The sequence below is a fragment of the Octodon degus genome, unplaced genomic scaffold, assembly GCF_000260255.1.
Source record: "Octodon degus isolate 3935 unplaced genomic scaffold, OctDeg1.0 scaffold00002, whole genome shotgun sequence".
Lineage (NCBI taxonomy): Eukaryota > Metazoa > Chordata > Mammalia > Rodentia > Octodontidae > Octodon > Octodon degus.
Genome location: NW_004524578.1, coordinates 23,769,178 through 23,793,643, shown reverse-complemented (window position 1 = coordinate 23,793,643; position 24,466 = coordinate 23,769,178). Strand labels below are relative to the sequence as shown.

The 24,466-nt window shown below is 53.0% G+C and overlaps 1 protein-coding gene across 2 annotated transcripts in view; it reads left to right on the top strand.

Moving 5' to 3' along the window:
- Cemip (cell migration inducing hyaluronan binding protein) overlaps nt 1-24,466 on the top strand; it is a 146,021-nt gene that overhangs the window by 61,411 nt on the left and 60,144 nt on the right. The window contains exons 3-7 of one of the 2 annotated variants that reach the window (XM_023710868.1): nt 13,029-13,845; nt 15,409-15,525; nt 20,820-20,966; nt 21,427-21,565; nt 22,221-22,457. In XM_023710868.1, coding sequence (XP_023566636.1) covers nt 15,426-15,525; nt 20,820-20,966; nt 21,427-21,565; nt 22,221-22,457 — 623 coding nt within the window. In that variant the 5' untranslated portion in view covers nt 13,029-13,845; nt 15,409-15,425. The remainder of the gene's footprint in view (nt 1-13,028; nt 13,846-15,408; nt 15,526-20,819; nt 20,967-21,426; nt 21,566-22,220; nt 22,458-24,466) is intronic. The other variant, XM_004623342.2, reaches the window with a different exon arrangement.

Sequence of the window (24,466 nt, the reverse complement as noted above, 5' to 3'; positions counted from 1 at the left end):
ACAAGCTTAATCCACCTCCTGATGAAGCTCACAGCATTAAGTAGAGTCGTCTGTTCATTGTGCTATAGAATGTTGATTCTGCCATTCATCCAAAATGTGTTGACCAAATCTGGATTCTGTCCTAGACCAGAGATGCAGAGGTGAAAAAAGTAGGACTTCCACACTCAGCAACTTACAGGGTAACTCAAGAGATCTGTGTCATCTGTTCCATGGCCATGACCTGGTAAGAGACAATTGCTAGACAGAGGTGGGAAATAAGGAAGAAGGCAGTCTCAGTTCCTTTGGACTTGCTACGGGCTCCAGGGAAGATGTGACTTCAGGTGCCCTTGGGTGATAGGTCCCTTCCAGGAGAAATGACGTGAGGACAGAGAGGAAATGAGAGTCCATAGGGCACTACTGGGTGTCTAACAGTCATCTGGTGACCAAAGTGGCCAGAGCATAGGTCACAAGGTGGGGTGGTGCACAGACAGTGGCCAGGGTGAGGTTTGGGAGGCACCTAGGGGTCACACCTCATGAAGCATCAAGGTGTCAAACACAAAGTGCACCTTGAGAAAGTATATTCTGGCAGTAGTGCAGGTGATGGGGCCAAAGGAAGAAGAAAAGAGATGGGAAGTAGACCTAGGGGCCACTCAGCCTGGCACTGGAGAGAAGGGGAGGGAGGAGGAGGCGGGTACAGGTAGAGCTTCTGGGTGCATAAGCAAGAGGAAGAGACAGAGTCTGCGGGATAGGAAGAGGCACTGGCCTGGTGTTCACTGAGGTTGGCTCCATGTAGTGGCAGCCTGGCTCGGGAAAATCCGGTGGCTTGAAAGTCTAAGAATCTGAGTCTAGAACAGATCTGTGGCTTATTTGTTCTGTGAACTTGGATGCAGCAGTCAGCCTGGCATGCACAGGTCCTAGGTGCAAGTGATTTGAATCAGAATCTGAGCCCTTTGGGAGCTAATGGCTGTTTTCCCTCTTTTTCATCAGAGGAGCATGATAGCAGCTCATAGGAGTGGTGTTGGTTTCACAGTGGGAATGACCACTAGTTTTTATGGCATGGGAAATGTTCTGAGCCCGCCTACTGACATTTCCCCTGGCGTTGCCTTCTTTTATGCCGTAACGTGTTTTTAAAACGATCCTTTGTCCTCATTCAAAGAAAGGTTCTCTCCTCTGCTTTCATGTCACAATACTGTGAGGGACAGTCTCACCCTGCTCGTTCACCCTTTGTGCCAGGACCCTGGAGACCAGCCAACAAGTGGTACTTGTCTCCTTGTCAGCGCCCAGGAGGAGGGAGACAAAGTGTGCTGTTAAGCGTCTGGGCCATGTTTGTTTGCTTTTCGGCTTGTCTTTGTTCTATCAGGGGTTGGGTTGTAATCATAGGGGAGCCACTCCCAGTAGGTGTCTGGGTGGCTTCAGGGAGGATGCCCGTGGCCCACGCCCTCATGCACCACCTTCATGGTCTTTCCAGGCCACCTGCCTCCAGCCCGGGGACCAGGGGTGAGCAAGGGCAATCCCTTCCTCTGTTCTTTTTTTTTTATTTTTTTATTTATGTGTGTGTGTGTGTGTGTGTGTGTGTGTGTGTATGTGTGGCCAGCTCAGCCCACCAGGGGGCGGGGCTGGCTGGCATGTCGTGCTGGGGGATTGAACCGCGGTCCCTGTGCTTTGCTAAGCTTGTTCTAAGTAGGTGCTTTAGACCACTGAGCCATCTCACCAGCCCCCTTCCTCTGTTCTTAATCCACCATTGGACTGTGAACACCCAGGAAGACATGGAGAGGGGGGTAGAAGTACACAAAGAAAACGGTTGTTTTTGACTCCACTGGTGGTGTAAGGCTCTTCTGGTTGCAAGTACTAGATGTCTAGTTGAGGTACATTTATCCAGTGTGGAGTTCTTTTTTAAATAAGAAGACACAGGGATCTCCTAAGACTCCATGGTGGCCATGAAACTGTGTCACAAGGAGAGTCGCACCAAGAGGAAAATTGCCAGGCTAACTTTGGTCAGTGAACCCAAGTGGCCAGGGCTGAGATTGAAGCCCCCCAGCAGGAATGGTCTCAAGAGGCCCATCCTGTCAAAAGGGATGGTCACAGAGAGTCCAAGACAGCAGGGACTTTGGCTTGTAGCTGAGATTTGGGAATATGGGGTTCGGCTGGGTTTGATGCCCCATGAAGATAGTTGACTGAGTTCAAATGGTATAGATCCCTAGGAGGCATGGGCTCCTTGGGTGGGGCTAGTGGAGTGCACTGTGAGCTAAGGCAGCAGGGTGTCTTCCCCACGCAGGGATGGTGTGTGGGCATGGGGAGGCCGAATGTGTGGACAGGCGAAGCATATGGAACTGACAGCTGTAAGACCAAGCGGTAGACCACAGACAAGTTTACACTGTTGGCACTGAGATTGGATTCATGTTCTGAGTATAATTGGGGCTGTGCTTTGAATGTCCTGCATGGGTCCCTCGGCCAAGGCACAGACTCATGTTCCCTGTCCTTCTCCTGGTTTTAGTTTTATATTGAGAAATAATTGTGTACATATATGGGGCACTAAGTGGTATCTGGATATGAGAACACACTGTAGATTGGTAGAAGTTGTGATTAACAGTTCCCGTCACCTTAGGTGGGGGAAGAGAATCCCCAGGCGAACAGGTCCAATGTGCCGTGAGTGGCCAAGGCTCCATCCTGGTGTCTGCTGCAAGGCAGGAGACTACATTGGCAGAAATGCCTGTTTTAAACTTGCTGAAATAGAGAAGTAATATGTTCCCAGTGGATTTTAAGGTCCTTCTCACAGCAGAGTACTAGATCCCAACTCCAAAGACTGAATACCCAGAAATGATGGATAGACAGAGGCAGGAAATGCTGGTGTCAGACAGCCCTGTAATCCCAGCCCTGGTATACCAGGCTTGGGGCCACTCTGTAAGCCAGCGTGGATGGCCTTGAGCTGTCACCTCCTCACTCAGCCAGGACTGCTCTGTCATTTACAGGGGAAAGCAAGCAGTAACTTTTTCCAGGAGAAGCCTCTGGAAGATCTGAGGCAGCATAGTGGGCTTGGGCTGAACCCAAGCAGCGTCTGGGCCGAGACTGAGGCGGGGCTCTGCTTACCGCCTGGCAGCTGCTCCTGGCAGGAACTGAACGTGGGCTGCAGCCTGGGGGCCAGGCCAAGGGCAAGGAGGTGTGTCAGGCACCCTGCTAGCGGGCCCTCAAATTGCACTTTCAAAGGCTGCGGTCAGGTAGAATCTCTGAATTCTCTCCGCACTTTGATTAGGCAGAAGATGCTAACATAGCCTTATGTGTCAGTGAGATATTTTCTTTAAAATATCAAAGGGAGGCAGTGGGCAAGGAAAGGGGAAAGACAGGGAGAGGAAAAACAAATCCACAGGGTGAACCTGTTACAAAGCACTCCCATATTAAAAAGAACTTATAGAAGCCCCCCAGGCTTGGAGCCGCCATGGAGCATGGAGCACAGGCCAGGTTCCGACGCTCTCCTTTGGAAGCGCAGTGGTGTTTGAAGATGCCGCCTCTGGCCTGGCACTCTGCCCGTAGCACCCTGGGCTGCAGCTCGCTGTTCCCTCCTGGAGACAGTTCTGTTGCCTCTAGCATCTTCAGCAGGAGAGAGCCGGGCAACAGGGAGACTCCAGAGCTCCCCGTCTGTGGCTTTGTCTTTTGTGGTTTTGGTTACTCTCAGTCAACCATGGTCCAAATGTATGAAATGGAAAATTCCAGAAATAAAAAAATTCATGAGTTATAAGCTGTGCTCCATTATGCATAGTGTGAGGAAATCCTGCACTGCCCCCTGTCCTGCCCAGACATGTGCCTTTCCTCCCTCCAGCGTGCCCACACTCTGTCTGCTCCCCCCCACGAGCCGTGCTGAAGCCCTCTCAGCTTCCACATATGCTATTATGTAATTGCAGTGTTGTTCTTAATCATCAGCCTCAAAGCTCCCTTGAATGTAAGCGTGGGTAGGGTTTATTGCTGTCCACGGTTTTAGGCATCCACTGGGAGGCTTGGAAGGTAACCCCCACCCTGCACCCCACAGACAAAGGGCGACTGCCTGTTTCACACAGCTGCTGGGTGGTGGAGCTAGGGTTTGAACCGAGCACACCTGCTTTCACACGTCGTGTTGGGTTGGGGACTTGCAGCAGTAGACAGCTTCGTCTGGCTGCACTTTCATAGCAGAGTTGGACCTAGTATTTGCTGCCCATCCCCTTCTGTGTGTGGCTGCCCATTACCTGTGCAGCCAGCAGGGTCCTGAGAGAGGGTGACAGGGGATTATAGGCACATACTACAAGGAAGGCTGGGGCTGGGTAGGGCACAGACACCCCAGCGTGGTCTGCTTCTATTTGTACACTGTGAAAAGGGGGGGGGGTAAGTGCGCAGCAGGGGCCAAAAGTGCAAGGTCTCAGTGTTTTGCTGAGAATACTGACAGTGAGGCGTTCTCAGAGCTCTCTGCACTGTAGTTAACAGGGGAGACCACCAAGGCCAGACACCTGCTGGACTGGCCTTGTTCTTGTCTCAAAACTTACTCACATGGCTCTCATCTGGAGCTTGGCAATCTCGGGGCCGGCCTTGCGCTAGCACTGAATGCGTGGTCCATCTCCAGCTCAGCGACTCCCCACGAGCGATTGTGCAGTGCAGTCTGCTCACACAATTGCATACCGCTTAGTGATTAAAGGAAGTGAAGCCCTGACACAGCAACATGGATGCTGCTTGGGAACATGCCAAGGGAGAGAAGCCTAACACACACTGGGTCGGTCTCTGGCAGGAGGTGAATCTCCCCTGTGGAATGGCTTTGATGCTCGTGACTAGAGAGAGCGAGAGCTGCCTCTGGTGAAGAAAAGTGGCTGGGCAGGGCATGGGGCGCTCCCTGGGAGAGTCAGAGCTCAACAAATATACGTGGGAGGTCTGTGTGCCTCAGTGCATGTAAATTCATCCTAAAAAAGCTTAAAACTCAAATGGGTACTGAATTCTAGTGGATAACCTGCTTGCTGACACCTCTGATGTGAAGTGTTCTAGAAATGCTTCCTCCAAATCAGGCTGGTTCCTGGGTACACAAAGGGCACAAGGGCCATAGAGCAGGCATAGCAGAGTGTCACTGGTGACATCCAGGTAGCAGATGCATTCAGACTCATTCAGCTGATGGAGAAGATGTGTGGAGCCCCGGGGTCCCCTAGTGGTGGGTCAGGGGCCCCAGACCTGGGGCTGGGCAGGAGCGTCCAGAGGCAGACACCAGCATCTGAGCTATCTCAGGCACGGCTCTGAGGGCTGCGATCCACAGAGCGAAGGCTGAGGCACAGCAGCCTTGGTCCTTTCTGGCCACTCCTCCCTGTTAGTTTTATCAGAGCTCTTTTCCGGCAGAGAACATGAGCTTCTTCTGTTCCAAAGCCCAGAGCTTTGAGTCTCACCTGCGTGTGTGGAGCCAGCCAGGTAGACAGGAGCTGGTGGCACTCAGAGCAATAAAGTGGGCCTCTGCATTAGACCCCCACCTGCCCTGGCTTCCTGGAAGTGTATTTGAAGTGGTAGGAAACCAGCAGGGTTTCTACAAATAAATAATCCAGGAGAGACAAGGCTCTCAGATCAAAGAGGGCTCTGGCACACTTGAACCCCAACCCAGCACGCTCTCTCACCTTTGCCGTGCAGGTGGCAGGCAGAGTGGAGGAAGCGAGTCTGCTGCGCCGTCAGCCTTCCTGGGCCTGTGTGAGTCTGCGGTGGGCTCCGGTATGGCTGCCAGCCCAAGACCCTCCAGCTGGGGGCCTCCGGCTGTGTCCTGCCCAAGGGCTTCCTGGGGGCTGCACACCCACCTGGGACTTCTCAGCGCCAACACCCCTTACTGTGAGTTGTTCGGCTCCCAGCTCTCAGCCTTCCTGACGTAAGAGGGAAAGAAGCAGTGCACCTGGCCAGCAACTCCGGCTCCGTCCCAGGGAGGGTGGGAACAGAGGTTGTCTCAGGACACAACAAGGCCCCATTGGAGCCGCAGGTGGCAAGGCCAGTGTGCATGCCCAGGCTGTGATGGCCTCGGTGGCCTGAGACCCCTCATTCCACACTGTGAGTAGTACTGTCACTGCTCACAAGCCCACCCCTCATGGAACTTATACACCATATGCAGACTCGCAGGTAATGATAGGTGACTCTAACTGTGTCAAAGCAGCCACCTTGCAGGAGTGACTAGTGGAGGAGGACACCTTCAGTTGGGAAGTGGGTGTCAGGAAAAGCCTGGGTAAAAATGGGAACTGGAGCTGAGCCCCGAAGGTGGGTGGGATGGGAGAGCATTCTAGGTGGTAGGAACAGTGGGTGCAGAGGCCCTGGGACAGATAAGCGTGGCATCTTCCAGGCAAAGAGAAGGAGACTGACATAGCGAGAGGGAAGTGGGGTGAGATGAAGTTGGAGCAGGCCAGCCATGTGGGCCCAGGAGGCAGGCTGCAGTCTAGACTAGCAGGAAGCTAAGAGTGCCCCAACCGGTGCTGGCTGCTTGTGGGGCGGGGTGGGCGAGGCTGCCGAGCCCGCCTTTAGATGCTCCTGGCAGACCCTGCAGGCGAGGCTGGGACCTGGGACAGAGCATGGTCATGGTTGTTGCTCTTCCTGTCGTGGTCCACCTTTGCTAGGGATGTGCATGCTGGGCACACACCATGCTGGAGAGAGGAAGGCTTTTTCTCCCAGAGAAAGTAGTATGATTTGTCTAAGTGGGCGGTTTACGAGAGCAGAGAGACCTGCATGGGGCTGACTTTCATCTTTCCCCTTTGGCTCCCTACTAGTCAGATTGTTTCCGTAATCCGTAAATGTCAGAAACAACTCAAATTGGCTTAAACAAAAAAGGAGCTTTATTCACACGTGTCCTCGAAAGCTCCAAGAGCAGGGTTAGCTTCAGGCACCATTGGATCTGGGCGCCTGGTTCTCCCTGCCTCCTGCTCTCCCTGGGCTCAAGCCTGAGGCATGCATGGCCCAGCAGCCCTGGGCTTGCCAGCCACAGGGACATGAACCCACTTTCCCAACCCCGTGGCCAATGCCCTTTTCTTCACTTATACCGCTGGTGAACCAATCCCATAGCCGGGGCGTGGACCTCTTCACTGGCCAGGTGGTCCCAGGCTCTGTTGGGAGCTGGGTGGGGAGACAAGTGCCACTGGACCCTTATGCTGGGGAAAGGAACGGCAGCTGGAAGCCCACACAGCACTCGGCTGGAAGGCCCAGGTCAGGCACTGCACTTCCCCAGCCCTCCTTGCCCCGCTGCACCTAGTTCTTTCCTCATTCAAGCTGTAGCAGCACATTCTCTGGCTAGGGCGTGTGAGGAATCTTTGGTCCTAAACCCTCAGGGGATCCTGCCTGTCCTGTGATTCCATGCCAGCCTTCCTGGCTACCTGGGTCATTGGTGAGGCACAGGCTAAGAGGGTCTTTGCTGCCAAGCAAGGCCCCAACCTCCTTCCTCTCCTGCCCTAGCAGCCAGCCCCACCCATCTGTACCTCTGGCGGGGCCCCCTGCTGCTCCCCTTCTGCCCTCCTCTGGCCTGGATGCTCCCAGCACCTCTTGCCCATCACCCTTCCTTCTGCAGGAATCAGCGGTCTCCCTGGTGTCCACGGGGCTCCTCAGGATCAGCACCTGGCACACAGGGACTCACACTTATGGGATCCTTCTTCCTCCTCCATGGCTAGCAGACCCCAGCCAGACTCAGCAGCAGAGGGGTCTTCCCATGCCAAGCATCAGGAGAAAATCCTGCCCTGAGCCCTATACTGGCAATGCTTCTCGAGGGGGTGCCTGTGGCCACACAGCTCTATGACCCTTAGTGTGCTGGCTGCGTCTGCCCGGCTCTTCCTCATCCCACATGGCCATCCCTGTCCTCCTTGCCCAGCCTCAGTAGGGGAGCGGGCCAGAGAGGACCCTCAGAGTAACTCAATGAGGAGCAAGCCTGCTCTCGAGCCTGGCAGGGTATGATAAGAGGGGACACAGCTGGGGGGCATTTGGCAGAAACCTTTCTGCAGCCTCACACAAGTGGGAATGCACAGGGCTGCCTGGAGCTGGGAGGAATGCTACACTCACAGCTGGTGAAGTGTTCATGGCTATAATCACTTCCCACCTGAGCTGGCAGAGTGCACAGGACCAGCTGGGGTATGTATGACCCAGTGGCCACCCAGGGCAGTGCCAAGGGCCAGCTGTCTTGGAGAGGTACTCACCTTTCTCGCAAGTCTGAATTCTGCCATCTGATGCTCTTGGCATCATGCCCCGCTGCCCTGTTGCCTTCCATGGACAATGCCTGGGGAAGCCAGAACCAGCTTGTCTTGAAGTTAGGTGACAGCTGCTGTTTCCGAATATCTACTCACATACACTGACCTGTGAGGATGCTGAGGACCTGCTCCAGGCAAGATAATGTAGCCTCTCACCCATCTGATGACATGGGATGGCAGACAAGTACCCCCATCAGGAAGGAAGACGAGGCTCCCAGGAATGGGTTATCAGAATGCCATGGTGGTGCCCTGAGGACAAAACCCTGGGCTGGAGGCTGAGTGGGCCCCCTGGCCGTGTGCTACATAGTTCCCTCTGGGTGGCATTTCACATGTACCGGAGCACAGAGAACCCTCTCATGATGGGGGGATGCCGCTTTCACAGGGAGGCTGGAGGTGACTTCTGGGGTTCCCCCCACTCTGCACCCTATATCAAGGCAGTAGCAGGTGGACAATCAAGGCTGAGTCTGGAGTTGGGTAGAGGGATGTCAGAGAAGCCCTGAATGAGTGGCAGATTGGGTGTGATGAAAGGCCATGGAAAGACTTTGGACAGGCTGTGGGGACATTGTCCTGCCCACAGAGAGCCTCAGTATCCCTGAGAGGGCTTGTCCAAGCAGATTGCTGGCCCGCTGCTAGAGTTTCTGACCCAGTGGGGGTCACAGTCCGGCGGAGCTATGCTCTGCAATCTCACCAGCAGTGCCAACCCTGCTGCCCAGGTCAACGCCATAGGGACCATGGGTCTGAGCAGATGTGCAGCTCTAGTAGGCGTTTTCTAAACCACTGAGCACTGGAGCTCCAAATCCGATCTGACCAGTAGCAGTGACTAGGTGGTAGAGGTCACCCAGGTCTGCTGCCCAGGGTGGCAGCCAAGCTATGGCTTCCTTGGAATGTATCAAGTTTAGTTTTGCCTTGTTTTAGTTAAGCTGACCTAGTGCCTGTGCCTGCCCAGGGGCTGCCATGTAGGCAGCCTGGCTCTGAACAAAGGCAGCTTAGATCTGTCTGGGATCTGAATTCCTTACTTCTGGGTTTAACTGCAAGCGAGGTTGTTAGGAAGTCCATGGCTGGCCAGTAGAGTTGTTCCCATCTTTTAGACTTTGGGGCCTGGCACCTGGAGCGGAGCAGGGGCCCCTGAATGCAATCTTCTCTTCCTTTTCCACAGCACTAGCATGGGGGCCCCTGTGGCTGCCAAGGCCAGGGGCATTGGATGGGTAGCAGGAAGGACGGTTGCAGAACCACCTTCCCCAGCTGCGTTGGCAAAGGCTCTGAAGCCTCCAAAGCCATGGCTGATCTCGTGGTGTGATAAGGGGTTTGGACTTGGTGATAAACAGGATTGGACAGGATTCCCTGCGCTCTGCTAGGGCACAAGGCAGGTCCGTGATGGGGATTTCTGTTATTAGGGGAACTGTAGTATCTCTTCTCTGGCTCTGCAGGTGGCTCCTGCGGGAATTCCCCATATCAAAGGAAGTGTATTTGGGGGAAAGATAATTATGAATAGAGATAGGGTACCCGAGCCATGTGTTTACTACCCAAACTCTGACGTGTGGTGGGGTCTTAAACAGAAACAACAATGTGTGCACCAAGTCCCCTTCCCCTACCCCGTCCCGAGCAAGCAGGCTGACTGAGAAAACGCCACATGTCCCGTACTTCGCAGGCACAGTGACTCCACTCTCGTATCCGTTCAGGTTTGCGTTTTCTCGCTCCTGATCAATGTAGCAACTCTCTCCTGCTCTGTGGGCCGCAGACTCTGTGTTTGTGGACAGAAGAGGGTGAGTGGATCGTGGTCCTGGTTGCACAGCACATGAGCTCTTGCAGGAGGTGCAGCGCCGGGCCCTGGCCCAGAGCTGCGAGTGGGAACCTGTGTTTTAACGTTTCCCTCGGGGGCTGGCGTGCTGGCTGTGCAGTGTGTGTAGGTGTCTCCTTCCTGTCAGCCACACTCTGGTGAGCCTGAGACTACACCACAAGTTGCTTTGCCTTTAGGAAGTAGAAGACACCCGACTGCAGACTGTGTCCAGGGCTTTATAGCTGTGCGAGTTCTGGGCTGGAGCAGGTGCTTCCCACCGGAGGTGCTCAGTTTGTAGAAACATTTTCCAAGTGCTTCTCTCTGAGGAGCAAGGGTTGTCCTTACTTCTGGGATTCCACGAATCCTGTGAGAGGTGGCCACAAGGCTGGCGCAGTGTCTGGGCCCTCCCCAGGGCTCGGCCTACTCCCAGGTCTACCTGGGACGTCAGAGGGGGGTTGGAGCCACGCTGTGTCCCTCCTTCTCCTCCCTGAGCGGTACTTCAGCATCAGGAGACCAGAGAGTTGCATTTCCTAGCCAGGGGATGGACAGGAGACAGATGGAGGGAATGGATGTGGTTTGCTGCCCTGCCTGACTTTGGAGGGGAGGGCGGGCTCCAGCCAAGCCCATTGGAGGGCTCCGCACTGCTGTCGGTGCAGGGGCTCTCCCTTCTGGGCCAGTGAAGTCTCAGCAGCCCTGTTGGGCCTCCAGGAGCCTTAACAGGGATTTGGAGGTTTCACTAGACAGAAACCCTGTTCTTATGGAAGGGGTGACACTAGGCTTCCGCGACCACGAGAGAGCTGGGGAGGGTCTGGCCTGCATTCCCTTCACCTGCACTCCTGCTTGATTTCAGTCGCCCCTTGCCTACAAGGAGCACAGAGATGGCTTGGATCGAACACTCACTCTACCTGGAGAAAGAGGTGGTGGGCAGGGCGGCTATTGTGCCCAGTTTTCAGAGCTGTACCATCTGGATTGAAATCCAGACAGCCACCAAGTAGCCCTGTGACCCTCGGCAGAGCCTCGGCCCCACCCCAAGCCTGCAGACTCAGAATCTGCAGTGTGGCCAGCTGTCCTGAAGTCACTCCATGTGTGCACAGTACGGAGCCCGCTGGCTGGGTTTCTCACATTCCTACCAGCGCTTGTATCTAAGACCCTGTGGTTGCATTGCAAGTGGTTTAGTGATTAGGAATTAGACACATGAGTCTGGAGAAGCAGGTTCTGGACTTTGCCACCTGTTAAGGATTCAACCTTAGCCTCGTGGCCCCATTTCCCCATCTGGGCAACTGGTGCAGAGAAAGGGCTTGTTTGGGCCCCACTTCAGGGGTTTCTGTCTATGGTCAGTTGCTTTTGTGTCTGTGATGAGACAGCACACAATGGCAGGAGAATAAGGAGGAGGAAGAGGAGGAGTAAAAGGCACTTGCTCCTTTCCAGGTGTGGCAGGAGGTGATGTCCCACAATCCCCTTGCAGGAATACTCCCTGAGACCTGAGATCTCCCAGCAGGCTTTGGCTTAAGCAAATGCAAAGCAAATGCAGGGCCTTGGCCCTGAAAAGCCCTACCACCTCGCAGCTGCACCCATGGGCCTTCCGGAGCTCTTGTCTAGCCTGTAGCTTCAGGCTGTCCTAAGAAAGCACTGTGTACTGCCTGGACACCAGCTCCAGGAAGACACCATCACCCTGGGTTAGGACCTAGCTGTATGATTCCATCTTACCTTCATTACATCTTTAAAGTTCCTATTTCAAATAGTCTCAGACTGAGGTTCTGGGTAACCAGGGCTTGAGCAGGGAGTTTGGGGGCTCACAGTTCAGCCCAGGAAAGACCCATAACCACACAGGGCAGGGAAGAGTAAATCAGACTGTGCCCAATGCTATTCCCAAGGTTGTGTTTGGTTTTAAAGGCTTCCACTTCTTAGCAGGAAGAAAGTGACCTAAACCACAGGTTTGCATGTAAAGACAGTGTCCAGATTCATCTGACTCAGAGCAGATCTCTCCCCTCAACACTGCTGAGTGCTTCAGAGGGAGAGGGTCCGGATAACATCTGGTTAGTGGTTCTCTCTTCTCCCCCGTTTGCCCAGCGGGACAGCGGGCAAGGGTTCTGGAGCATGCTCTTGTGCACCTGCCCTGTAAGATGTATATTCCAGGCAGGGTTTGCAACCAGTCCTTCCGGCACCTCCCACAGGATGGGACAGGGAGACCAGGCCCTGTGGAGCGGGGTTTTGAGCCAGCAGAAGCCCCTGGGTCTCACAGCACTAACTCTTGATCTCAAGTAGTGTTGCTGTACCATGGTAATGACAAGGAGACCAAGACCCAGAGAGACCAAGGGACCCATAGGTCACACAGCTGATGAAAGCCCATGTTGGAGTTCAAGCCCAGGCTGGGACTGAGGTTCAGGGGTCTGCTGCTGCCACACTCGGTGTGGACTGAGCCTGCCTCAGTTTCCTTTATGCATTTCTAGAGCATGAGGGTGGTCCCTTTGCCTCTCACCCCAGGAGCTTGTCTAAGTTACTCTTCTCTCATTGCTGGAACAAATACCCCACATTCAAAATGAGGGAAGGAAAGGTTTATTTAGCTTACAGTTACTGGAGGTTCCAGTCCATACTCAGCTGGCTCCAAGGCAGAGTGGCCCATGGCAGAGGGCAACCTTTCATGGCAGCAAAGAGCCAGAGAGAAAGGGAGTGGCAGCAGCTCTGGCAGCTAGCCAGCCTCTCTTCCCTCCTTATACTGTAATGCAGATTACCTGCCCCAGGGCAGGTGCAGCATCCAAATGCACAATAATCAATCACAAACTCTAGGAGCCACCCCATGACTGCGTGAGGTTTTGGGGGACACTACACAAACCATAGCAGAGCCCCAAAGGCCTCAGCTCCTGCCCAGCCACACAGCTGCCTGACCTCCCAGCCTCCTCTGTTTCTGAAGCATCCAGTCCTGGCTTGTCCCGCTGAGTACTGGCCTGGAGGTCTGAGGCTGGGAATTCCCATTCCAGCCTGTGATGTCTTGAGTGGGCTCCCATGGGTGCTGTGGCCGGCCTCCCTGGAGGTCTCTGTACCACTCTGCTCATCATCTCATCTCTTCTCCTCCGCAGGTAACCTGTGGGGACTCCAGGCTGCTCTCCGCAGAATTAACAGAATCCAAGCCCCTGGGAGCCAAGGAGAAGCTAGAGACTAGGAAGCAATACCTCCACTCCCGATTCTGCCTTGTCACCTTGGGCCTGGGAGGCTCACAGACCCAGGCCAGGGGCAGCAGGACTTGGGGATGCCGAACTTCTGGGAAACTTGGGCTGGCTCCTGGGGGAACTCACCACAAGCGCTGGCCTGGGAGTGTCTGCGTTTCCCTTCACACTGGCTCTGCCATGCTCATTCACCATCCCCTTCAAGGACCATCAGGACTGTGTTTCCAAGTCTGTGTCTCCAAGTCCTGCACAGGCTCTGGCATTGTGACAACATGCCGCTCTGAGAACTGTGCAGCCAGAGCTGTTTCCACAGTATCGTACCAGTTGAGAAACTGGACCCAGCTCCACCACCAGCAAACTCTCAGTGCCTAGGGGAGAACGCCACCTTCCCTTGATGGACAAGTCTCGGGAGGACTCAGGGAACCACCTGGGATTCTCAGGCATAGCATGCACTGCAGGGCACATGTGCTCAGGCAGGGGGAGCCACGGGCAGCAAAGCATTGTCACTGTCATCGAGGGTTCCGGGCAGGGCCACCTCTGCCTTCTACAACTTGGACAGTTGGCTCTGACTCATGGGAGCCACACTCATGTTAGGGGAAGGGGTCAAGACACCCCCTACACACAGCTGTCTTCACATCTACCCAGAAAGGAAGTCCTTATCGTTCTGCTTTTGAAAGGACCCGTGACCTCATCAGATGAGGTTACCGCTCTCCCTCTGTCCACGGGAAGGGTGAGGCCACAAAGCCTGTGTCTCACAGAGGGTGCTGGCCTGAAAGAGCCACATGGTGCCACCTCTAGTCCCTACATTGAGTCACTGCCGGCCCATCCTCTGCAGAGAGGGCCAAGGACCCAGGCTTCATGGCAGTGGAGGACAAACCCCCTTTGGAGACTATGAAGAGTTGGCTCTCACTTTGCCCCAGGACCACAGAGCACCCATGTCCCACTGTCCCCTCCTTTCTGCTGTGGAGTGTGTGAAATGGAGCTTTCTTCCTGGGAGTGGGCAAGGCGCCGCTCCCTAGGGCCACACTGCGTGACCTCATGGCCATCTAAAGCACTAGAAAAGGCCTGTTGTTCTGGGAATTGGTCTGGGCAAGCAGGTGCCTGTAAGGGAGCACCACCCCCCTCCCTGCCGGTGCACCTGTGGGGACCAGGTGGGGCCCGAGAGCTCCTCTGGGACCCCTCTGGGACCCCTCTGCCTGCGCCGGCTCACTTAGCACATACAGAGCCCTGCTGTGAGGGGAGGTGGGGTGATCAGATTCGCTACTGAGCTGGCTTAAGGGTAGCGTCTGTGAGCCCTACTTCATTATATGCAAAGAGGAACAAACAGTGGCTTTTATAAAAAAGAAGCTGAATGTAATAAGGCTTTAAGTCTCTTGAAATGTACAAGTAAGCCCATCCTCTAGGGCTCTTCCATGCCTCATGGGGACCAGGCTTTGCCACTCTCTGCTCATGGCTCTGACCACATGGCCCAAGATAGCTGCTGAAAAATCCAGCTATCACGCCTTCATTCCAGCCAGCAGGAAGGAGGAAACAAAACCCTTCCACCCTTCCTATAAAGTATTTCCTGCAGTTTACACATCTCCAGCGCTTCAGCTCTACTTATGAAACTCTCCTAAGATCACACAGAGGAGGATGGGCTTCATTCTTGGTGGTGTGTGTGTAGATGAACGCCAGGATATCTGTCACTACAGAAGGGGGACAAAGTGGATATTGAGGGGCGATTTGCCACCTTTGTTCCCACCTTCCTCTTGGGCAGTTACTAGAAAGATGTTTTATAGTGCATAGGCATTTACATTTAGGTTTTCGATGCAATCCTCCGGAACTGGTTTTCGAAGTATAGATCAGAGGTGTAAAGGTTAGAAATCAGTCCACCTTTTCCTTTCGCCCTTTGGGCTCCAAAACCCAGAGAGGTGAAGCAAGTCTGCCAAGATCACACAGCAAACTGGTAGCATCTCATTTCCAGCCATGTTTACCCCAGTTGTTTTTGTTCTACTTGTTTTCTTACGGGAGGGCTTCATCCATTGTTCAGGGGAGTGGCCTTGGGTACCTGCTGTGTCTGAACCTTGGGACAGGACAGGAGATGGCAGGGTTTTTGTGCCCTGACTTGCCCAGCTCTGGATCATGGTGCTAAGGACTGCTGTGGGCTGGCTGGAGTGCACTGTCCTGCCACGTGTGTGTGTGTGTGTGTGTGTGTGTGTGTGTCTGTCTGTCTGTCTGTCTGTCTGTGTCTGTCTGTCCGTCTGTGTCTCTATGTCTCTCTGTCTCCTCGCCTGACACCTGTGCTTGGTTTCAGGACATACTCTTGTCAGGATGGGAGCTGTGGCGGGGCAGAGGCAGGACGCGCCCCTCAAGGCTGTGCTGGTCGCAGTGTGGCTCATCTTGGTTCTCTTCCCCGGGGCCATGTCCAAAGGTGAGCCCCCAGGGGCAGTGGAGCCAGCTGTCTCTTGTGGGAGACACAGCGGCCATCTGGGCTGTAGGGAAGAGGGCTGGAGAAGCAGTCACAGGGTACAGCCAGGGACTTCGCCCAGGCCCAGCTTTGGCCGACACTGTGATCCCAGGCATGGCTCACCTCATGGCAGGATGATAGGTTGTAGAGTCGGGTTTGAAGCCCAGTCTGTGGGGTGGGTGGGGAGGGTCTGGTGTCCCCAAGGCAGATGACCCCTTCAAAGCACCTCTCACTTCCTGGTTCTGAAACTGCTGCGCTGTGGAATGGCATGTGAATTTTTAAGAGGAACAGAAATGTAGATTTTTTATATAAAAGCTCCCTAGTTGTTAAATGTTAATATCTAATTTAAATCTTTCCATAACCACTCTGAGGGTTTAGACAAAACACACACACACACATACACCCCCCCCCAAGACACACCTTTTCTTCTTTGTCTGGGCCCTGTCCCCCCTGTCTGAGTCCTTCACTGGTATCATGGGATTCAGAAAAGGCCCTTGCCATCCATGCCCCATGTTGTTGGGACCACGTAGCCCCTCCTAGGAAACTGGAGTGGTTACCATGGTAACACTTCAGTGAAGGCGTTGGCCTGTTCAGCCCCTCACTGATGTGTATGCAAAAACCCACTGAGGCTGGGTTGGGTGACCTCAGAGTACGGCAACCAGTCACACAGAGCAGTACTGCTCTGGGCCAGTCATAGCCATGGCTGGGACCTCTGCAGGGTCAGGGGCACCTTGTGGCCAGCAAGTCCATTGTCTCCACAGCCAGATTCAGTCTTCTGCCAGCTCCTGCACTAAGAAGCACAATGGACACCAGCTGACTGGCTTGCGGGTGGGAGGCCTGAGGAGTGAGAATGACCCCTTCAGGTTGCTCAGGGCTCCGTGCCTGGGGCTCTGGGCTTACTCAGCCATATCCATCCCTCACATGGCTGGGAGGGCTTCCCTGGAGACTGTCCAGGTGTGCAGAACAGAGACGGCTTCAAGCCCCCCACTCACATAAGCAGACTGGGCAGTCCAGTACCCAAGTGAGAGCCCCCTGGGCCAGCTAGGCCTTGCTGGTAGGCACTGCGGCCTTCTGTGAGCATGAGAAGTCCCCCATGCTTCATTATATTGCCACTACTGAGCTCTTGTAGCTTGTGATGACTGGAAGAGCTGCTTTAGTGAAATCCTCCCAAAATGTAGAGTTTTCTTCTTCTTCTTCTTCTTCTTCTTTTTTTTTTTTTTTTTGGCAGAACTAGGGATTGAACTCAGACCCTTGCGCTTGCTAGGGAAGCGCTTATTTCACTGAGCCATCTCCCAGCCCTAGAGTTCTCTTCTTAATGAAAGACATCCCAACCCTGTTCTCTGGAGCACAGCAAGGTGGGTGGAGTGTCAGGAGGGCTCCAGTAATCCTGGGAGGTAGGATAGGAAAGGGGCCTGCTATCCAGTGGGGTTGGGGAGAGAATGGTGTCTTAGTGACTTTCTCATTGCTGAGAGCCAGTGCCCAACACCCACAATTTGAAAGTGGAGAGCATATTTTAGCTCACAATGACAGTCCATGGCAGCTGATTCCAAGGCAGAGATAGCATGGTAGAAAGGTCTAGGCAGAGGAGAGCTGCTCGTGTCCTGGTGGCCAGGAAGCAGAGAATGCAGGGAGGCACCCGGGACGGCGATGAGTCCTTCCAGTCCTGCCCCTGGTGACCGACTTTTCTGATCAGGCCCTGCCTGCTGGCAGCAAGTCAGTTAGGTCACCCCCTTGACTCAGGCACCTCCCCAAAGCCCCACCTGTGAGCACGTGAGCCCTTTGGGAGGCATGCTTGATCTAAATCATAATACTTTGTCTCTACTCCCCCCAAATTTGTGTGCATCTCTTTATTCAAAATGCATTTAGTCCATCTCTAGGTATCACCAAAGTTTCAACAGTTGCAGCATTGCTGAAAAGTCCAAGTCCCAAAGTCTCCTCTGAGACTCAAGGCAACTCTTAGCTGTGATCCCCTGCCAAAATAAAAGTTTAACATTTCCAGCATACATGGGATAAGTATTCCCATCCCAAAAAGGAACAGGAGAATAGAAAGGGATGGGACAAGACTAAAGCCAAAACCAAGCAGGGAAACCATTGACTCCTTTTATTCAGTGTCCGCCACCCAAGGCAAGCAGTGGTGATGAGATGTGAGTGCTAACGGCCTTGGGAAGCCCCGCCCTTACTGCACTACCTGCTGAGTCTCCCATGCTTGGGCTGGCCCTGTGTGCTGCCTGAGGCCTTCCTCGGCAGACACCTCCTGTTCTTAGCTTCTCCGACTTCCTGGGGTCTCCATGCATTTTTGGCTTCACTTTTAGAGCTTTGTGCACTGCCCTCTCAGGGCACACTGCCTAGCCTAGCCTCCTGGGCTTGTTTCTGAAATCTGGACGAAAGCCTTTCTGGCCCCACAACTCTCCTATTCTGCATGCCTATACAACAAGTACCACATGGATGATGCCAAGGTCTGCTGCCAGCTTAAGCAACGGCTGGGCTCCCTTGGATACAGTCTCAGAAGCCTCCAAGGGCTTGCATGGAAGAACTCCAGGAAATTCTTTTCTAGTTGGTACTGAATGCGCTGGGCTCCCTGAAGATTTTAAATGAAAGCTTTATAGCTTTGCACCCTTAAGTCTGCAAAATGAAGCTTCTTGCTGATTCTTGCAGTGCTGGCAAGGCATCCTGCCTATTGTACTGACGCAAAACCCTTGGCTTATTTTTAATGCTAATTTTTTTGGCTACCAAAGTATCCTCTGCCCAAACTCTGTAGCTCCTTTCTTTCTGGGGAAACAAAACTATTTCAAATGAACTTTTTGCTCCTTTCAGTATAAACCTGGCTAAGAGCAGCAAGTAGTGTCCATGCTACAGCGTGAATATTGAGCTGTCTTGAAATTTCCTCCACCAGGTTGATTAATTTACAATCCTTAATCTCTGCCTCCTACAAACACTCGCAGTCTAAAGAAGGAGAGGTTGATTTTGGCTCGCATCTGGCCCCGAGCTAGGCAGCATGGTGGGAGGGCATGGTGGAGGAGGGCTGCTCACCTCATGTTGGAAGCAGAAAGTGAGGGGGAGGAACTGGGAAGAGAGCCTGGCCTTTCCAGATCATGATCCCAGTGGTCACCTTTTCCGCCCAGATTCCATCTCCCCTCGGCAAGTCAGCGGTAGAGTTCCCATAATCAATTACTTCCCCAAAGCCCCGTATATGAGTACATGAGACATTTGGGGGACATTCATGATCTAAAACATAAAAGATGGGCATAGGGCTCAGCAACCACTGTGGCAGAGGAGGAAGGAAGATGTGGTACTCTGAAGCCACACAGAGTGTCTACACCATGCTTTGCTTCACATGGGCAGAAATCATGAGCTATTGTGGACTTGGGGGACCCTGATGGTGGGGTGGAGCTAGATAAAGGGGTGACACCCTTCTGGTCCCCCTGAGATTCTTAGATATGTGAGTAACGTGATATTCCCACAACTAAAGAAAGGTAGAGACACCAGAGCATTGTTGGGAAGTGTGTGGCTCTTGTTGCCCTTGTACCTGCAGAGCCCAATCTCTCCTCTGCCCCTTACTCAGCCTCGTGTTGTGGGCCTGGCTTCTGTGCCTTCCTGCACCATCTCCTCCTGGCCTTGCCGTGGGCTCACTGCCCACCACCTACCTGTGTGTATTCTGCCTAGCTGTCCTCATGTGCTCAGAGGCAGGGACTTGTGGAAGGTGACTGGATCACAGGGTGCTGAACTAATCAATGTATTAGTCTACTGATGAGCTTATAACTACATGTGCTGTTAGGATTGGAGCCTACTTGGAAGAGGTGGGTCACTGGGGACATGACCTGGGAGAGAGTGTCTCACCCAGGTTCCCCTTTTCTCTCTTCTTGACTTCCATCAGGGAGTATTTTTTCTACACCCAGCCCTTCTATTCTGCCACCCACCAAGCAAGGAATGAAACTTCTGAGACATGAGCCAGAATAAATCTCCCCTCCTTTAAGTTGCAAGAATCAGGTATTATGTCCCGTGATGAAGATAGTGATTAAGACACTGCCCCACTAGGTTATCCTAAAATCTCCTAGATAAAGAAGATGGGAGAGTGAGCCAGCCATGCTCACCTTGCATTGCCTGTCCTCCCTGCTGGGTCCCCCTGGCTATCTATGGAGCTTCCTCCAGGTCTTAAGACAAGCACCGTATGTGCCCCCCCCCCACTGGCCACACTGCTGGGGCACAGTTTCTTTAGCCTCATGGAAGTGCAGATGCTTCTGGCAAGGCAGAGGACAGCTGAAGCTACGCTGGAGCCTTCTAGGCAGCCACCTGCCACCTCTGCATTGAACTCCAATAGGGAAGGACAGACCCCAGCAGAAGGGTGGCGGGGTTCGCATAGCATCCAGTGTGCTCTTTGGTCTCCCAAGTGGCAGCTCAGGAAGGGTGGGGGAATGAGCCTGTCACTGGAGCCACCCTAGCATGCTAGCGTCATGCCCCAGCAGAGCCAGCATCTCTCACAGCAGCTTCTTAGACGGCACATCTCAGGGTGCTTCCAAGGCCCAGGTCTGATTGTGAAATTCTGTATGTGCAGGTACACCACAGCATAGCATCTCCAGCAGACATGAAAATAAAGTGTTCAGTGCTCCTCCCAGTTTAAGGGCCATTTGCCAGTCCAGAGTCACTTTTCTTATAAGCTATGATGCTTGATAACCATATAGAACTATCTTTTTTAAAAAAAACTTTTTAAGAACAGAGCTAGAAATTGAACCAAAATTCAAATTCTCATGCAAAAACAGAAAGAGTTCTTATTCCCTCTTTTCTGTAAACACTGCTTCCCTGGGAACAGAACATCTTGAAACTCAAGCAATCTGGGTACATGGCTGTACAACTTCAGGGAAAGGTCTTGAGTGGTCATCTGGTCTACCTTCACCTTTTAAAGGGATGCTGGGAGATAACTCAGTGGAATAAGTGCCTGTCTGGCAAGGGCAAGGTTCTGGGTTCAATCCCTGGTACCACCAAAAAAAAAAAAAAAAAAAGAAAAGAAAAGAAAGGGACACTGAACCCAAGAAAGGGAAATGACTTGTTCATAGGCACATGGAGAACTAATAAGATGCGCAAGACCACACCCCAGGGCTGCTGCCTCCTAGGTCAGGGTGTCTCTGATCCCTAAGGTCTTGCCTTTGGCTTTAGTACAGACAAGATCCATGAAAGATGTAAAACTGCCTTGTGCCTTGTGGTCAGTCTTTGCTTGATGATGCTGGTGGACGAGAGCTGTAATATCTCTTTATCTTTGGCAGTAGCTGCTGAGTGCCCTGACCAGAACCCTGAGCTTCAGCTCTGGAACCCTGGCCACGATCCCGAGCACCGTGTACACATCAACCAGGGCAGGATGCTGCTGCTTGCCTCCTCTGCTACAGTCCACTCCATCAACATCTCAGCGGGGGGTAAGCCCGTGCCTCCCTCCCGAGGGCCTCGTGGAGGGTGCAAGCTGCTGCGTCCTTAAATGGACTGAATGTTACATGCTTTGGGTTTGAGTCAGAGGCTCTGGGTTTTTGTGATAACCATCAACTTTGAGCAATTGAGAATGACTGGGGCTGGCCCATTCTTGGTAAAAAGAGCAAGGCACCTCTTTACTGGTGTCCTGAGAGGTCCTGCTCTCTCATCTGCAGATATTTAGTCACTAGTTAGTGACGTAGTGATGGCTGTGAGCCAGATGGGTTTTACATGTGCATTGCCAAGTGGAGAAGAAAGAAGAGTCATCACCCGTCAGTGTGAGCAAAGCAGCCTTTGGAAGAAGTGCTTTTTCATGAGCTTGGCTGACATGGAGGTTCCGGGAGTCTTCCAGCGTTCCTTGCAACTTTACCCTCCCACTGGGTTCCTAAGCATCTCTTTCCTCCTCTTCAGGAAAGCTTATCATCAAGGACCACCAGGAGCCCATTGTTCTGCGCACCCGCCACATCCTGATTGACGCTGGAGGAGAACTGCATGCTGGGAGCACCCTCTGCCCATTCCAGGGCAATTTCAGCATCATTCTGTATGGAAGGTAGGAAAACCTACCTACCCCTGGGGTGGCAGATGCTGCTCTTGGATCTGGAGGGAGGAGGCAATGCGGGGGAGGGGGGGCAAGAGGGTCAGTTTCCAGCATAGGACAGGAGACATCGTTCTGTCCTGGTAGACAGTGGCAGGAAACCAGCAGACTCAGTGACTGGGGTAAGCTGGAGAAGTCCATGAGGCATTTTGTCTATCATGTCCCTGGTGCCCATCTCTACTGCCAAGGTCCCTCCAGCCTGGCCACCACCTCCCATGCATGTCATGGTTGGTGGAGCCTCAGAGTGTCTAAGTTGTGATGGACAGGGCACAGGATAACTTCATGTGCCAGCTGCCTCTGGCTGTGCAGTGTTCTTAGCGACCAAGAATGTGCAGGTCTAGCAGCATTGGTGCAAGTGACCCCTCTACTGCTGTGGACCAGACCGCAAGACTTAGACCTGATGAGGAGAGGCAGCAGCCTGCGAACTCATAGGTTTTTCAGCTGATCTCGTGGGCCTCCCATTGGCCTGAGCTAGAGAGGCCAGGTGGCCAGTACTGGATTTACCAAGCAGTCACCAAAGCACAGGCAGCTGCACTGGACCAGTGCAGTGGGGCTCAGGGCCATGTCTAGCAAGGTACTGTGCCTGCAGCTTGGAGCTTTTCTCTTGCAGGGCTGACGAAGACATTGAGCCAGACCCTTACTATGGGCTGAAGTACATCGGTGTGGGCAGGGGCGGCACCCTGGAACTGCACGGGCAGAAGAAGCTATCCTGGACATTTCTGAGCAAGACTCTTCGCCCAGGGGGCATGGAGGAGGGAGGCTATTTTTTTGAAAGGAGCTGGGGCCACCGCGGAGTCATTGTCCATGTCATCGACCCCAAATCTGGTGCCGTCATCCACTCTGATCGGTAAGGTGGCTTTCACTTACACGTAGATACCTTCCTCCAGCTTGGGCACACTGAACTCATGTCACACCAGATGCTGTAATGGGGCTGTCTCAAGGCACTTGTGTACAGGTGCTGAATTCAACAAGGACACACACACACACACACACACACACACACACACACGCACCCTGGACTCAGGCTTGAAATTGCTGGTAGCAAGGGGGGAAAGACACACTAGGAGACATAAGGAAGTAGTTGGGTCACTAGGGACAGCTGTCCTGGTGCCAGGGGAAGGGGTCCCAGGCAGGGCACAGTTAGAAGACAAGCACAGCTGCTGGGGCAGAGGTGATGCTCCTAGCAGCAGGGCAAATCCGTGAGTGTCCATGCAAAGGCAGCAGGCACAAGCTGAGACACAGGGCACCTGAAGTGGCCCTGGGTCAGTACTGGTCATAGTGCAGCCACTGCACGCTATGTGCAATGCTCTATACTTTAATCTTCACAAGTCTTCTCTTAGAACCTGCATTCTGTGAATGAGGCCCCTGTGCCCAGAGTCCTAGGTTGGGGAGGCTAGAGCTGTGACAGAAACCTAGATCTGTGTGGCCTCCTGGTGACAGCTCTGTGCAGTGGCTGGGCAAAGCAAGCCCAAGCCATTGGATGAAGTGAGATGGGTGTAGGTGACAGGGAGCCTGCTTGGTCAAGGCTGATTCCTCAGTAGGTACGATGCTGTTCCTGCAGCCATGTGGCTTCAATTTAAATGAACTGCTGCACAAGAAAGGAGAGGCTGACAGGAAGCTGCTAGGGGAGGCCACTGAGGTGGGATGCCTGCTCGCTCCAGAGCTCCTTGGCTACAGTGTGTTGGTGACCCTGAGGATCTGATAGCTGAGCCCGAAAGCCAGTACATGAGCTAACGCGTCTGCACACATGTGCACACAGCCAGTCACCTGGGAAACTGCCTGGAAGAGTGAGAACTTGGATCAGTGCAGAAAAGCAGCAGGGATTTGATCAGGCTTGAAGAGGCTGGGCTGAGCAAGCAGAGACAGCAGCAGGCACGTGGCACTGTTGTGGGTCTCTGAGAAAAGCCAGCCTGGCGGCAGGTGAGGGCCAAGGCAGGGCTGGACCCCGCTGTGCCAAGAGTGTAAACAAGTCTGGCAACCCAGGAGCAGGCACCAGGAGCACCTCTCAGCTAGTGCTTGTACCAGCTCTGTTTTTTTTTGTGTGTGTGTGTTTTTTCCCAAGTCTCCTTGGCCATTTGCATTGGCAAGTTTTTCTATATTCATTTTAAAAGTATGTTGCTTGAAGTTCCAAGACAAATTCTTTCCATTGCAATTGCACAAAATCTTTATATTTATGTGAATGAGTTGGGATTGTTACCAAGTTGTCTTTCCTTTGTAAATTCTTCTCAACAGTGGTGTAGCTTTTCTTTTTTATCTGTACTTCCCACATGTCTTAAATATACTGTATCTTACCTTTGTTAACTATGAGATGATCCATCCTTCCCCTGTACGAGCAGTCCCAGCTCCAGAGGCTGAGACAGGAGGACTTCTTGAGTCTAGGAGTCTAGGCCAACCTGGACAACACAGTGAGACCCATCTCAAAACAAAAGCAGATAAAAAAATGTAGTTAGAGATGACCTGTTCTTACCATAAGAGATGTATTGCACAACACCGTGCATATACTCAACCAAAATTTATTATACACTTAAAATGTTAAAAGCATAACTTCATCATATGGCTTCCCACCACAACATAGTAAAATGATTATTTTCAAAAAGAAGATAAACAGGAAGAAGTAGGACTGCAATAGTACTTACAATGCTTAAGCGTTCTGTCCTTGCTACTAGGTACATCAGCGATGATATTTTCATGATTCTAAAATGTATTACTATGAACAGGCTGCTTTAGAGGTGGGAGGGGTGATGGGAAATCATCTCTGTTTCATTTCCAAGGATTTGGAGAAGTGTGTCAGTCTCAAGTAGGGATAGAAATCCCCACGAACGAGGTGTCAGGATTATCTTCTCAAATTAGGCTTTC